The 15,068-nt window shown below is 43.3% G+C and overlaps 1 protein-coding gene across 1 annotated transcript in view; it reads right to left on the bottom strand.

Annotated features, from left to right (window-relative positions):
* FHIP1A (FHF complex subunit HOOK interacting protein 1A) overlaps positions 1-15,068 on the bottom strand; it is a 227,391-nt gene that overhangs the window by 56,282 nt on the left and 156,041 nt on the right. Inside the window, exon 6 of the mRNA XM_075257937.1 lies at positions 10,582-10,668. Coding sequence (XP_075114038.1) covers positions 10,582-10,668 — 87 coding nt within the window. The remainder of the gene's footprint in view (positions 1-10,581; positions 10,669-15,068) is intronic.

Genomic DNA, 15,068 nt, shown 5'->3' with positions numbered 1-15,068 from the left:
TACGCTTGTCGGTTGTAAAGCACCCCAACATGAACTCAGCCATGTCTGCCACAGTGTTAGTTGGCATGACTCCTCTGGCCCCACCGGAAAGTTCAATCTCCATTTCCTCCTCATCCTCCATGTCTACCCATCCGCGCTGCAACAATGGGACGATTCGAAGTTGCCCGGAAGCCTCCTGTATCACCATCACATCATCGGACAACTCTTCTTCCTCCTCCTCCTCCTCCTCCTCCTCCTCCTCCATTAAACGCAGTGAAGCGGACAGATGTGTGGACCTACTCTCCAGCTGTGACGGATCGGATGCTATCCCTAACTCCTCTGTGTGATCTGAGTTATCCCTGATGTCAATCAGGGATTCTCTCAGAACACACAAGAGCGGGATTGTAAGGCTCACCATCGCATCCTCAGAGCTCACCCTCCTTGTGGACTCCTCAAAGACCCGTAGGATGTCACAAAGGTCTCTCATCCATGGCCACTCATGGATGTGAAACTGAGGCAGCTGACTTTGTGGCACCCTAGGGTTTTGTAGCTGGTATTCCATCAAAGGTCTCTGCTGCTCAACCACTCTATTCAACATCTGAAACGTTGAGTTCCAGCGTGTGGGGACGTCGCACAAAAGCCGGTGTTGTGGCACATGCAGGCGTTGCTGGAGAGATTTTAAGCTAGCAGCGGCTACTGTCGACTTGCGAAAGTGGGCGCACATGCGCCGCACTTTCACCAGTAGCTCTGGAACATTGGGGTAGCTCTTTAGGAAACGTTGCACCACTAGGTTGAAGACGTGGGCCAGGCATGGAACATGTTGGAGTCCGGCAAGCTCCAGAGCTGCTACCAGGTTCCGGCCGTTATCACAAACGACCATGCCTGGGCCCAGGTGCAGCGGCTCAAACCATATTGCCGTCTCATCGAGGAGGGCATCCCTCACCTCGGAGGCAGTGTGCTGTCTGTCCCCCAAGCTGATCAGCTTCAGCACAGCCTGCTGACGTCTACCAACGCCAGTGCTGCAACGTTTCCAACTCGTAGCTGGGGTCAATCTAACAGTGGAGGAGGAGGCGGTGGCGGAGGAGGAGGCGGTAGAGGAGGAGGAGGAGGGGGGTGTTCTTCTCGTGTCCCTGCCAGGAATGTTAGGCGGGGAGACGAGGTACACCGGGCCAGTTTGGGAAGCAGTCCCAGCCTCAACTACATTCACCCAGTGTGCCGTCAGTGAAATGTAGCGTCCCTGTCCGCATGCACTTGTCCACGCGTCGGTGGTCAAGTGGACCTTTGTGCAAAGCGCGGAACTAAGGGCCCGCCTGATGTTGAGTGACACGTGCTGGTGCAAGGCGGGGACAGCACACCGGGAGAAGTAGTGACGGCTAGGGACGGCATAGCGAGGTGCCGCAGTTGCCATCAGGTCCAGGAAGGCGGGAGTTTCAACAAGCCGGAACGCCAACATCTCCTGGGCCAGCAGTTTAGCGATGTTGGCGTTCAAGGCTTGCGCGTGTGGGTGGTTAGCAGTGTATTTCTGCCGCCGCTCCAATGTCTGAGAGATGGTGGGTTGTTGTAAAGAAACGCCTTATGGTGCCTTTGATGGTGCAGGAGAAGGAGATAAGACAGGACCAGGGGAGGATGAGGTAGAAGTCAACAAAGTGGCGGAGGCAGATGAAGTGGTGTCCTGGCTCGTCCTCTGGAGTGCATCGCCAGCACAGTCAGCAGTGGCAGTGGCAGAGGCAGAGGCAGTGGCAGAGGCAGTGGCAGTGGCGTGAACGGCAGGCGGCCTTTGTCCTGCCGTTGCTGCCTGCCACTGATTCCAGTGCTTGGATTCCAAATGACGGCGCATTGAAGTGGTGGACAGGTTGCTCTTCTCAGAGCCCCTAATCAATTTCGAGAGGCAAATTGTGCAGACAACACTATATCTGTCCTCGGCGCATTCCTTGAAAAAACTCCACACCTTCGAGAAACGTGCCCTCGAGGTGGGAGTTTTTCGGGGCTGGGTACGAACTGGAACATCTTGGGAGATTCCGGGTGTGGCCTGGCTTCGCCTAAGCTGCTGACCTCTGCCTCTGCCTCTAGCTACCCTTTTTGGTGCTGCACCTGCCTCAACATCCACACTACTTTCCCCGCTTGACATCCCCCCTGTCCAGGTCGGGTCAGTGTCCTCATCATCCACCACTTCCTCTTCCAACTCCTGTCTCATCTCCTCCTCCCGCACAATGCGCCGGTCAACTGGATGCCCTGACGGCAACTGCGTCACATCATCGTCGATGAGGGTGGGTTGCTGGTCATCCACCACCAAATCGAACGGAGATGGAGGAGACTCTAGTGTTTGAGCATCTGGACACAGATGCTCCTCTGTTAGGTTCGTGGAATCGTGACGTGGAGAGGCAGGTTGAGGGACAATGAAAGGAGCGGAGAACAGCTCTGGGGAGCAGGGACAGTTTGGGTTATTGTTCTGTAAAGCTTCGGAATTTTGGGAGGAAGGAAGACAAGACTGTTGGGTAATAGGAGGAGAGGAGGCAGAGTCTGACTGGCTGCTGGACAATGTGCTGTAAGCGTTCTCTGACAGCCATTGCAAGACCTGTTCCTGGTTCTCGGGCCTACTAAGGTTTGTACCCTGCAGTTTAGTTAATGTGGCAAGCAACCCTGGCACTGTGGAGTGGCGCAATGCTTGCTGCCCCACAGGAGTAGGCACGGGACGCCCTGTGGCTTCACTGCTACCTTGCTCCCCAGAACCATTCCCCCGACCTCGCCCACGGCCTCGTCCACGTCCCTTTCCGGGAGCCTTGCGCATTTTGAATTCCTAGTTAGAAATTGGCACTGTATACCAGTAGTAAAAATTGTGGGTGCACGTAACCCCAATATATTCTTTGAATTCCCAGTCAGACACTGGCACTATATGGCAGTAGCAAGAAATGAGGGTATTTATAACCCCAATATATTCTTTGAATTCCCAGTCAGACAATGGCACTGTATACCAGTAGTAAAAATTGTGGGTGCACGTAACCCCAATATATTCTTTGAATTACCAGTCAGAAACTGGCACTATATGGCAGTAGCAAGAAATGAGGGTATTTGTATTCCCAATATATTCTTTGAATTCCCAGTCAGACACTGGCACTATATGGCAGTAGCAAGAAATGAGGGTATTTGTATTCCCAATATATTCTTTGAATTCCCAGTCAGACAATGGCACTGTATACCAGTAGTAAAAATTGTGGGTGCACGTAACCCCAATATATTCTTTGAATTCCCAGTCAGACACTGGCACTATATGGCAGTAGCAAGAAATGAGGGTATTTGTATTCCCAATATATTCTTTGAATTCCCAGTCAGACAATGGCACTGTATACCAGTAGTAAAAATTGTGGGTGCACGTAACCCCAATATATTCTTTGAATTCCCAGTCAGACACTGGCACTATATGGCAGTAGCAAGAAATGAGGGTATTTATAACCCCAATATATTCTTTGAATTCCCAGTCAGACAATGGCACTGTATACCAGTAGTAAAAATTGTGGGTGCACGTAACCCCAATATATTCTTTGAATTACCAGTCAGAAACTGGCACTATATGGCAGTAGCAAGAAATGAGGGTATTTGTATTCCCAATATATTCTTTGAATTCCCAGTCAGACACTGGCACTATATGGCAGTAGCAAGAAATGAGGGTATTTGTATTCCCAATATATTCTTTGAATTCCCAGTCAGACAATGGCACTGTATACCAGTAGTAAAAATTGTGGGTGCACGTAACCCCAATATATTCTTTGAATTACCAGTCAGAAACTGGCACTATATGGCAGTAGCAAGAAATGAGGGTATTTATAACCCCAATATATTCTTTGAATTCCCAGTCAGACAATGGCACTGTATACCAGTAGTAAAAATTGTGGGTGCACGTAACCCCAATATATTCTTTGAATTCCCAGTCAGACACTGGCACTATATGGCAGTAGCAAGAAATGAGGGTATTTGTATTCCCAATATATTCTTTGAATTCCCAGTCAGACAATGGCACTGTATACCAGTAGTAAAAATTGTGGGTGCACGTAACCCCAATATATTCTTTGAATTCCCAGTCAGACACTGGCACTATATGGCAGTAGCAAGAAATGAGGGTATTTATAACCCCAATATATTCTTTGAATTCCCAGTCAGACAATGGCACTGTATACCAGTAGTAAAAATTGTGGGTGCACGTAACCCCAATATATTCTTTGAATTCCCAGTCAGACACTGGCACTATATGGCAGTAGCAAGAAATGAGGGTATTTGTATTCCCAATATATTCTTTGAATTCCCAGTCAGACAATGGCACTGTATACCAGTAGTAAAAATTGTGGGTGCACGTAACCCCAATATATTCTTTGAATTCCCAGTCAGACACTGGCACTATATGGCAGTAGCAAGAAATGAGGGTATTTATAACCCCAATATATTCTTTGAATTCCCAGTCAGACAATGGCACTGTATACCAGTAGTAAAAATTGTGGGTGCACGTAACCCCAATATATTCTTTGAATTACCAGTCAGAAACTGGCACTATATGGCAGTAGCAAGAAATGAGGGTATTTGTATTCCCAATATATTCTTTGAATTCCCAGTCAGACACTGGCACTATATGGCAGTAGCAAGAAATGAGGGTATTTGTATTCCCAATATATTCTTTGAATTCCCAGTCAGACAATGGCATTGTATACCAGTAGTAAAAATTGTGGGTGCACGTAACCCCAATATATTCTTTGAATTCCCAGTCAGACACTGGCACTATATGGCAGTAGCAAGAAATGAGGGTATTTGTATTCCCAATATATTCTTTGAATTCCCAGTCAGACAATGGCACTGTATACCAGTAGTAAAAATTGTGGGTGCACGTAACCCCAATATATTCTTTGAATTCCCAGTCAGACACTGGCACTATATGGCAGTAGCAAGAAATGAGGGTATTTGTATTCCCAATATATTCTTTGAATTCCCAGTCAGACAATGGCACTGTATACCAGTAGTAAAAATTGTGGGTGCACGTAACCCCAATATATTCTTTGAATTCCCAGTCAGACACTGGCACTATATGGCAGTAGCAAGAAATGAGGGTATTTGTATTCCCAATATATTCTTTGAATTCCCAGTCAGACAATGGCACTGTATACCAGTAGTAAAAATTGTGGGTGCACGTAACCCCAATATATTCTTTGAATTCCCAGTCAGACACTGGCACTATATGGCAGTAGCAAGAAATGAGGGTATTTGTATTCCCAATATATTCTTTGAATTCCCAGTCAGACAATGGCACTGTATACCAGTAGTAAAAATTGTGGGTGCACGTAACCCCAATATATTCTTTGAATTCCCAGTCAGACACTGGCACTATATGGCAGTAGCAAGAAATGAGGGTATTTGTATTCCCAATATATTCTTTGAATTCCCAGTCAGACAATGGCACTGTATACCAGTAGTAAAAATTGTGGGTGCACGTAACCCCAATATATTCTTTGAATTACCAGTCAGAAACTGGCACTATATGGCAGTAGCAAGAAATGAGGGTATTTGTATTCCCAATATATTCTTTGAATTCCCAGTCAGACACTGGCACTATATGGCAGTAGCAAGAAATGAGGGTATTTGTATTCCCAATATATTCTTTGAATTCCCAGTCAGACAATGGCACTGTATACCAGTAGTAAAAATTGTGGGTGCACGTAACCCCAATATATTCTTTGAATTCCCAGTCAGACACTGGCACTATATGGCAGTAGCAAGAAATGAGGGTATTTGTATTCCCAATATATTCTTTGAATTCCCAGTCAGACAATGGCACTGTATACCAGTAGTAAAAATTGTGGGTGCACGTAACCCCAATATATTCTTTGAATTACCAGTCAGAAACTGGCACTATATGGCAGTAGCAAGAAATGAGGGTATTTATAACCCCAATATATTCTTTGAATTCCCAGTCAGACAATGGCACTGTATACCAGTAGTAAAAATTGTGGGTGCACGTAACCCCAATATATTCTTTGAATTACCAGTCAGAAACTGGCACTATATGGCAGTAGCAAGAAATGAGGGTATTTGTATTCCCAATATATTCTTTGAATTCCCAGTCAGACACTGGCACTATATGGCAGTAGCAAGAAATGAGGGTATTTGTATTCCCAATATATTCTTTGAATTCCCAGTCAGACAATGGCACTGTATACCAGTAGTAAAAATTGTGGGTGCACGTAACCCCAATATATTCTTTGAATTACCAGTCAGAAACTGGCAGTATATGGCAGTAGCAAGAAATGAGGGTATTTATAACCCCAATATATTCTTTGAATTCCCAGTCAGACAATGGCACTGTATACCAGTAGTAAAAATTGTGGGTGCACGTAACCCCAATATATTCTTTGAATTCCCAGTCAGACACTGGCACTATATGGCAGTAGCAAGAAATGAGGGTATTTGTATTCCCAATATATTCTTTGAATTCCCAGTCAGACAATGGCACTGTATACCAGTAGTAAAAATTGTGGGTGCACGTAACCCCAATATATTCTTTGAATTCCCAGTCAGACACTGGCACTATATGGCAGTAGCAAGAAATGAGGGTATTTATAACCCCAATATATTCTTTGAATTCCCAGTCAGACAATGGCACTGTATACCAGTAGTAAAAATTGTGGGTGCACGTAACCCCAATATATTCTTTGAATTCCCAGTCAGACACTGGCACTATATGGCAGTAGCAAGAAATGAGGGTATTTGTATTCCCAATATATTCTTTGAATTCCCAGTCAGACAATGGCACTGTATACCAGTAGTAAAAATTGTGGGTGCACGTAACCCCAATATATTCTTTGAATTCCCAGTCAGACACTGGCACTATATGGCAGTAGCAAGAAATGAGGGTATTTGTATTCCCAATATATTCTTTGAATTCCCAGTCAGACAATGGCACTGTATACCAGTAGTAAAAATTGTGGGTGCACGTAACCCCAATATATTCTTTGAATTCCCAGTCAGACACTGGCACTATATGGCAGTAGCAAGAAATGAGGGTATTTGTATTCCCAATATATTCTTTGAATTCCCAGTCAGACAATGGCACTGTATACCAGTAGTAAAAATTGTGGGTGCACGTAACCCCAATATATTCTTTGAATTACCAGTCAGAAACTGGCACTATATGGCAGTAGCAAGAAATGAGGGTATTTGTATTCCCAATATATTCTTTGAATTCCCAGTCAGACACTGGCACTATATGGCAGTAGCAAGAAATGAGGGTATTTGTATTCCCAATATATTCTTTGAATTCCCAGTCAGACAATGGCACTGTATACCAGTAGTAAAAATTGTGGGTGCACGTAACCCCAATATATTCTTTGAATTCCCAGTCAGACACTGGCACTATATGGCAGTAGCAAGAAATGAGGGTATTTGTATTCCCAATATATTCTTTGAATTCCCAGTCAGACAATGGCACTGTATACCAGTAGTAAAAATTGTGGGTGCACGTAACCCCAATATATTCTTTGAATTCCCAGTCAGACACTGGCACTATATGGCAGTAGCAAGAAATGAGGGTATTTGTATTCCCAATATATTCTTTGAATTCCCAGTCAGACAATGGCACTGTATACCAGTAGTAAAAATTGTGGGTGCACGTAACCCCAATATATTCTTTGAATTCCCAGTCAGACACTGGCACTATATGGCAGTAGCAAGAAATGAGGGTATTTGTATTCCCAATATATTCTTTGAATTCCCAGTCAGACAATGGCACTGTATACCAGTAGTAAAAATTGTGGGTGCACGTAACCCCAATATATTCTTTGAATTCCCAGTCAGACACTGGCACTATATGGCAGTAGCAAGAAATGAGGGTATTTGTATTCCCAATATATTCTTTGAATTCCCAGTCAGACAATGGCACTGTATACCAGTAGTAAAAATTGTGGGTGTATATAGCCCCAATTCTATTGCTAGGGGACTTGCAGGGTATTTCTGGGGTGAAGGTGGGGGGGCACACCGTTGGAACGGGTATCGGGGTATATATCGGGTATACGGGAATACACTGACAGTGTATTCCATTCAGGATCCTGGGAAAGCTGGGTTGCGGCGATTGAGCCCGTCAGTGCCACGTTACACTGACAAGCTTCTCCCTGGAATTTATAAGAGCTGTTGGTTGTCTTCTCCTTCCTATCCTAGCCTGTCCCTGCCTACCCAGAATCTAAGCCCTAGCTAGCTGGACGGAAACCTCCATCCTCGGTGAATTGCAAGCTCAGAATGACGCGAACCTGGGCGGCGCTGTTCTTTTAAATTAGAGGTCACATGTTTTCGGCTGCCAATGGGTTTTGCCTACTTTTTTCAACGTCACCGGTGTCGTAGTTCCTGTCCCACCTACCCTGCGCTGTTATTGGAGCAAAAAAGGCGCCAGGGAAGGTGGGAGGGGAATCGAGTAATGGCGCACTTTACCACGCGGTGTTCGATTCGATTCGAACATGCCGAACAGCCTAATATCCGATCGAACATGAGTTCGATAGAACACTGTTCGCTCATCTCTAATGTCTATCCTTTCAATTTTTGTCTGTTCCATTACATTATAGGAAATTTTTGCACACTTGCCGCAAAATCACGGCCACAAAATAACGCGGCGTATACGAGACTAACTCCCATTGAAATCAATGGGAGCATATACGACGCTCAAAATCTTACACGGCGTATACGTGCCAGGTCACGCGGAACGTTACTCCGTGTGAAAGCACCTTTATTATATAGGTATAGTGTATAGTCTGCAGAGAATGACACCTTAAAGGGAATATAATACTTATATCTTTTTACTAATTAAAAAAAAAACAAAAAAACAGGTAAATAAAAAAAGCAGGTAAAATATATTATTTTTTTCTAATCTTTGTTAATATTTTGGTTGTATATCTTTTTATTCTACTTTCTGTATAAGAGTATGAGGGCCTGATATTTTGCCGGCGCTGCTGTTAACAGCATTTAGAGCTTTTACATCATGGACCATAGACAAGGATTTCTATGACAGAATGTTCTGGACCTGATCTATGACCTATGGAGAGGTCACTGTGTGAGATAAGGAGAATGGAAGCTGTGACCATCACCTATTGTGACTTGTAATTGCTATAGTAGAGGTGTTATCTTTCATTATAAAACTACTGGTGATGAGAGGACTGCTAAACAGAACAAACTGCAGAACAGGAGGTGTCATAGAAGACAATTTACTAATTTACTTTTATATAAATAGTGACGTAAAATATCAAAATCACCAGCACTGCATTTTTTTTATTCTTTTTTTTGTAGATTGTGAGTCCCATATAGGGCTCACAATGTACTTTTTTTTTTTTTACCTATCAGTATGTTTTTGTGGTATGGGAGGAAATCCATGCAAATTCGGGGAGAACATACAAACTCCTTGCAGATGTTATTCCTGGCAGGATTTCAACTCAGGACTCCAGTGCTGCAAGGCTGCAGTGCTAACCACTGAGCCACCATGTTGCCCCTCCAGTACCGCATATTCTTAAAAAGTATATTTAAAGGGAGAGAACTAATAATAGTACTATTTTAATGCAAAAGGAAGTATTAAGTGGGAAAACTGAAAATGCATTTTATGGAGAAGAAGAAGAGGATGAAGAGCAAGAAGAAGAAATCACATTTTAGCAGTACCATGGGTTATAACAAGTAACATTTACCTGATTATTATATGGTTCACAAAGGAAATATAGCTGCAGAATTCTTAAAGGGAGTCTGCCAGATCAATTGTTCCTTATGAGGTGATTACAGTGTGAGGTATAATTCCATCAAAGGCCACAAAGGTTTCTATACATGTTTAAGGTGCGGGATTTTCTTTATCAGGCATAATTGATATGACAGACTCCTGGCACCACTGCTGATCAGCCAATGTGCTTTGTATGCAGTGAAGAGGCCACAGTGCTCGAATTAATCCTGCTGCGTCTTCAGATAGATGCCAGTTGTCGAATCCGTCAATCTGATATTGAGGACTTATCCTATGGATAGGCCACCAATATTATTATGGTGGATAACCCCTTAAAAGTTAATCTGTCATGATTTCTATGCTGTCTTCAATTAGAGTAACACAGAAGACCTGGTTCACTTTAATCACTGTATGATAAGAATTCTGAAATTTTCTAAAACTGTATTCTAGTTCTGCAGAGAAAGCCTTGGAATCCTGCTTCCCCCGCCTACACAAAGTGATAGACAGATTTTACAATACACATTTTTATAGAGGAAAGGGTGTCAATCACTCTGCCGCATCAAATAATAGAAAGCGTATATGTTTGAGCTCGGCATCTTGCCCTTTATTCTAACAAGTTACAGCTGCATAAATAGGAGGAATTTAAAGACAAAGTGCATAAGAAAGTGGCATATCTTCATTATACATTGATTAAGATTTATTTACAAAAACTGGACCTCCCCTTTAAAGAAAATAAACCGTATCTGTTGCAGTGTTTCCATATTTTATTAACCAGTTAATCTTCACTTGTGATCCTTCGCTTTCATCTAAAGCAAAAAGAACCTACGCAATTGCTAGAGTAGTATATAAACTGGACAGATGTTAAGATAAGATTTGTAACTGACCTTGTGCAATGCAGGAGCCAAAACTGGTAAAAGGAACCCATTGTAAATATAGTCTACCAGCTGAGCACGTATTAGAGGATGAGCAACCTAAAAGGAGAAATTGTAATATTCATTTACTTTGCGAAAAATATTGGTGGATGAGTAATCGCCAAAAAAGTCAACACAAAAATACATAAAACTATGTGGTCATTATAGCCAAGAAGATATCTGCTTCAGGTCCATCAATCCATTCTAAAGTATTACTTTAGGTGACAATAGACATTAGACAGATGTGTCCGAATTGTAACAGAATCAGGTAACAACCTTGATGTCTATGGGCACCATTAAAGAGAGTCTGTCAGCAATAAATTGGTTATAAACCTAATCCCAGTACCTGAAGGGTGATTCTATAATTTCCAAATATGCCTCAGTTATTCAGTAAATCCCTTTTTATTTATATAGAAATGAGGCGTGGTGCTTTGGGGTTGTACCTTAGCTTGCCTGGGCTTCAGTCTTCGCTCTAGATTCCTGAACATTTGCATATGGATAAAGAGCTATTTCCATGGAAATGGGGCCCCTAAGATTATATTTCTAACCAGGTTACTGCTGACAGACCACCATTAAACATTATTAGGGACTCTTGTTAACTTAACTCAGCAGAAATATCAAATGGTTAGACTGGATTCTGTCAATTGATGCTGTAATCCTAAGTAGAGATGAGCGAACACTAAAGTGTCCGAGGTTCGAAATCCGATTCGAACAGCCGCACACTGTTCGACTGTTCAAACGGATTTTGAACCCCATTATAGTCTATGGGGGGAAATGCTCGTTTCAGGGGTAGACAACATTCGATAAAATCATACTTACCAAGTCCACGAGTGACGGTCGGGCTGGATTCTGCTTGAAGTCTTCTCCCGGTGCAGGGTCCCCGCGTCCTCATCCGGGTGGAATTCACTCTGCCTAGGCATCCGGCCTAGGCAGAGCCAACTTCGCATGCGCGTGCGGCTCTGCCCAGGCCCGACGCCTGAGCAGAGCCGACTGCGCATGCGCGTGTATGCTCGTGCATGCCCGCACATGCGCAGTCGGCTCTGCCTAGGCCGGATGCCTAGGCAGAGTGAATTCCACCCGGAAGAAGACGCGGGGACGCAGTGCGGAGAAGACTTCGGAAAGGTAAGAGAAGAACCAGCGTTGATTGGCAGAATGTATAGCATTCTGCCAATTAACGCTGGTTCTGCATCGAACATTAAACTTCGAACAGCTAGTAGTGTTCGATCGAGTACAAGTTTTTTGAGTACCGTAGTATTTGATCGAACACCTACTCGATCGAACACTACTTGCTCATCTCTAATCCTAAGACATGCCAATGCTCTACCACTTACCTATTACAACACAATTTTGACATTTGTATCCTTGAAGCATGCATATTTCTGTAAAGCTCAGTGAAATTTTTACTGTTAACCATAGTAATATTTATAAGTATTTATAAAACTTGTAACCATTGTAAGCGGATGGCTGGTCAGGTAATGGAGGGGGTGTACATCTCACCCAGACTACTCAGGTGGGTGAGATAAGAAATCTCCAGGAATGTTTGTTCTCAGCAGACAACTTTCGTCTGCTGAGCATTTTGGTAAATGCTCAGTACTGGGCTGGATTTTTAGCAATGGCAGGTAGGATTGATAGTGGGACCTGTTATTCCACCCCCCTCCAGTCCACACTTTGGGGATGTTCCGGCAGCGACTCAGCTGCAGAGAGTCTCCTCATCATGGAGGCTTAAGAAGCCAGCTCCAGCAGCAACACTTTGGCAGAGTTTGGCTGGAGAGCTGACAGAGGTGTCATATTTTTGGGAGCTGTGTCCTGAATGATTCTACTGTTTTTTTTTGGATTTCTGTTATTCTAGGTGAGGTAACCTATTCTATGTTTAGTTAGGGGGCGTTCACACTACCGTCGGTGTCCGACATGTAGTGTCCGCTCAAAATCTGTCATGGACACTAGGAGCGGACACTAGATGTGTCCGTGACACCTGTCATTCACTTGAATGGGCATCGGGTGCGTTCTTTTGCACTCCGTGCCCGTCCTTCCCTGTCCGCAAGAGAAGATGTCCGACTTCTCAAGCGGACAGAAAAACCCTGCATGCAGGGAAGGACGGGCACGGAGTGCAAAAGAACGCACCCGATGCCCATTCAAGTGAATGACAGGTGTCACGGACACATCTAATGTCCGCTCCTAGTGTCCGTGACAGATTTTGAGCGGACACTAGGAGCGGACACTACATGTCGGACACCGACGGTAGTGTGAACGCTCCCTTAGAGCCTAGCCGGGCAGGTATTTATTTTTGTATTGTCTCCTTTTGTTGCTGCACTACCGTTTTGAGTGAAAATAAACTCTACCTTTGTTTTGGACTAAAAGAAACTGGACTTGTGTGTCTATGCCACTCCACCTAGCAACCCCAGACCTGACACCATACATGTATCATAGTGGTGCAATGTCTACTTATCTAGAAGACATCTACATTCCTTTTTACCAGTCTGTATTATTATTTATAGATGTGGAACACATTGCCCTTCAGCTACCACATAAGTCTAACATTTTGTGCTACAAATAGAAGCAATTAATAAGAGCTAATTATCAAGCAGCAGCCATCATGGTGAGGTCTGATACATCTGAAGCAGATTTATGGCAGTTTCTCTACTGTCTACATCCTACTAATGGGAAGTGCTAATACTAATACTAAAAGTTCATGCAAGTAATGATTAGATGACAAATACAGAACGCTACTATTCCAGTAATTATCTTAGGTGCACTGTGTATCATCAAAGGATACTTCACAGTGTTTATGTAGATGTGCACTGGTATAATAATTGGGTCGTTTTATACGTCCTTAAAGGGGTTACCTAGTTTCTATTATTAATGACCTATCCTTAGAATAGACACAATAGTGTCGAATTGTAACAACAGTAAAGCCAGTCCATAGCCTTAGGCTGGTCTTACACGACAGTAAGTTTAGTCCGCAAATGGTCCGCAATTGTGGATTCTCAATTGTGGACCATTTGCGGACACATTGTATTCAGCGCGATCTCTTACATCACTGGATATTTTATCCGTGGGGCGCCGTGCCATGACCGAGGTCCGCACTGAATACCGCAGGTCCGCAAAGGCAGTGAATTCACGGCACGAACTGTCCCATAGTACTCTATGGGCGCGTGCGGCTGGACACAGATGTCTGCCGAATGACTTTTTGGAGTGTAATAAAGTGTTGCTGATCAGCAAATTGCAGATCGCAAACACCACTACGGTCGTGTAAGACCAGCCTTAGATTATTCAGGACAATATAGAGAGAAAGAGATAATTGCACTGCCCACAGCAGGTAGAGATTTTACAGTCTTTAGCTGCCTATATGACGCTGTGCTAAGCCCTCAAGGGATTGATAACAGAGCAAATAGAAATATAAAAGCCAAGGTGATGTCCAAACAGTAACGGAGGAGAAGTGGGATTGTAGCAATATGCATGCAGTAAACATGAAAGAAGCCTGGAGGGTGACAGACAATCAGGAGATGGGTGCGAGGATTGAAAGAAATAGTGTTTTTCCTGGAGTGCTTCTTCTGATGAAGCAGGGTGCGAAACGTGCTTCCTTGGGGGGTTCTGAGTGGAGGTCGCTGTAGTAAGCACATGGATATACAATTGTTTGTTGTACTATTTTTGTATGTGGTGTCACTTTTATAGGTACTTTATCTCACTCAGAAATGAGTCCATTTTTGAGTTGTTTATAGGTTGTAACTTGATGCAATATATCCACTTCTTATAGTATTAGTATATCTATTTACTAAGAATGACATGTTGGTAGTTTGGGAGACCCTGTAGTTATATCATGCCTCCCTATTAAGGAGTATGTCAGAGGGTTCCAGCTATTTTGGATTGATATTATATTACCTCATTAAGGACTATATTCTGAGTATTTGAAATACACTCCAACCATGTATTAACCCCTTGGATACCTAATCTATTTAGTGTGAGACAACCTCAATTCACACCATAACCTCTGGTACTGAAGGTATCTACATTCATGTATTTAATGCATACAATTGTGTACTTCTTATCATCTAAACACTGTTGTTGTATTTGTATTTGATTATCTACATGTGTGTGATCACTATATACTGTGCGGCAGTGTGACCTCCACTCACATCGATGTGATTTTAATTGTTTTTATTGTGTCTAATTTTTTTTCTTTTGATGATCATTATAAAAAATATCTATTTATTGGAAATACTGATTTTTGTGGTTATATTTATTATTTGATACAGATACCAAATAGGTCCACACATGAAAGAAGCCTGGAGGATGACAGACAGTCAGGTGATGGGTGTGAGGACTGAAAAAAATAGTGTTTTTCCTAGAGTGCTTCTTTAATCTTTCCTGTGGTGGCACTGCAAGGAAACTAAACACTACCAGGTTTCCTCATAGATCCTAGATGATTTCTGGATGTCCCAGGAGGGAGGGACACTTTATAA

This window comes from Leptodactylus fuscus, chromosome 1, assembly GCF_031893055.1.
Source record: "Leptodactylus fuscus isolate aLepFus1 chromosome 1, aLepFus1.hap2, whole genome shotgun sequence".
Taxonomy (NCBI): domain Eukaryota; kingdom Metazoa; phylum Chordata; class Amphibia; order Anura; family Leptodactylidae; genus Leptodactylus; species Leptodactylus fuscus.
The sequence above is the reverse complement of the archived record's forward strand: the minus strand, read 5'-3'. Positions and strand labels throughout refer to the sequence as shown.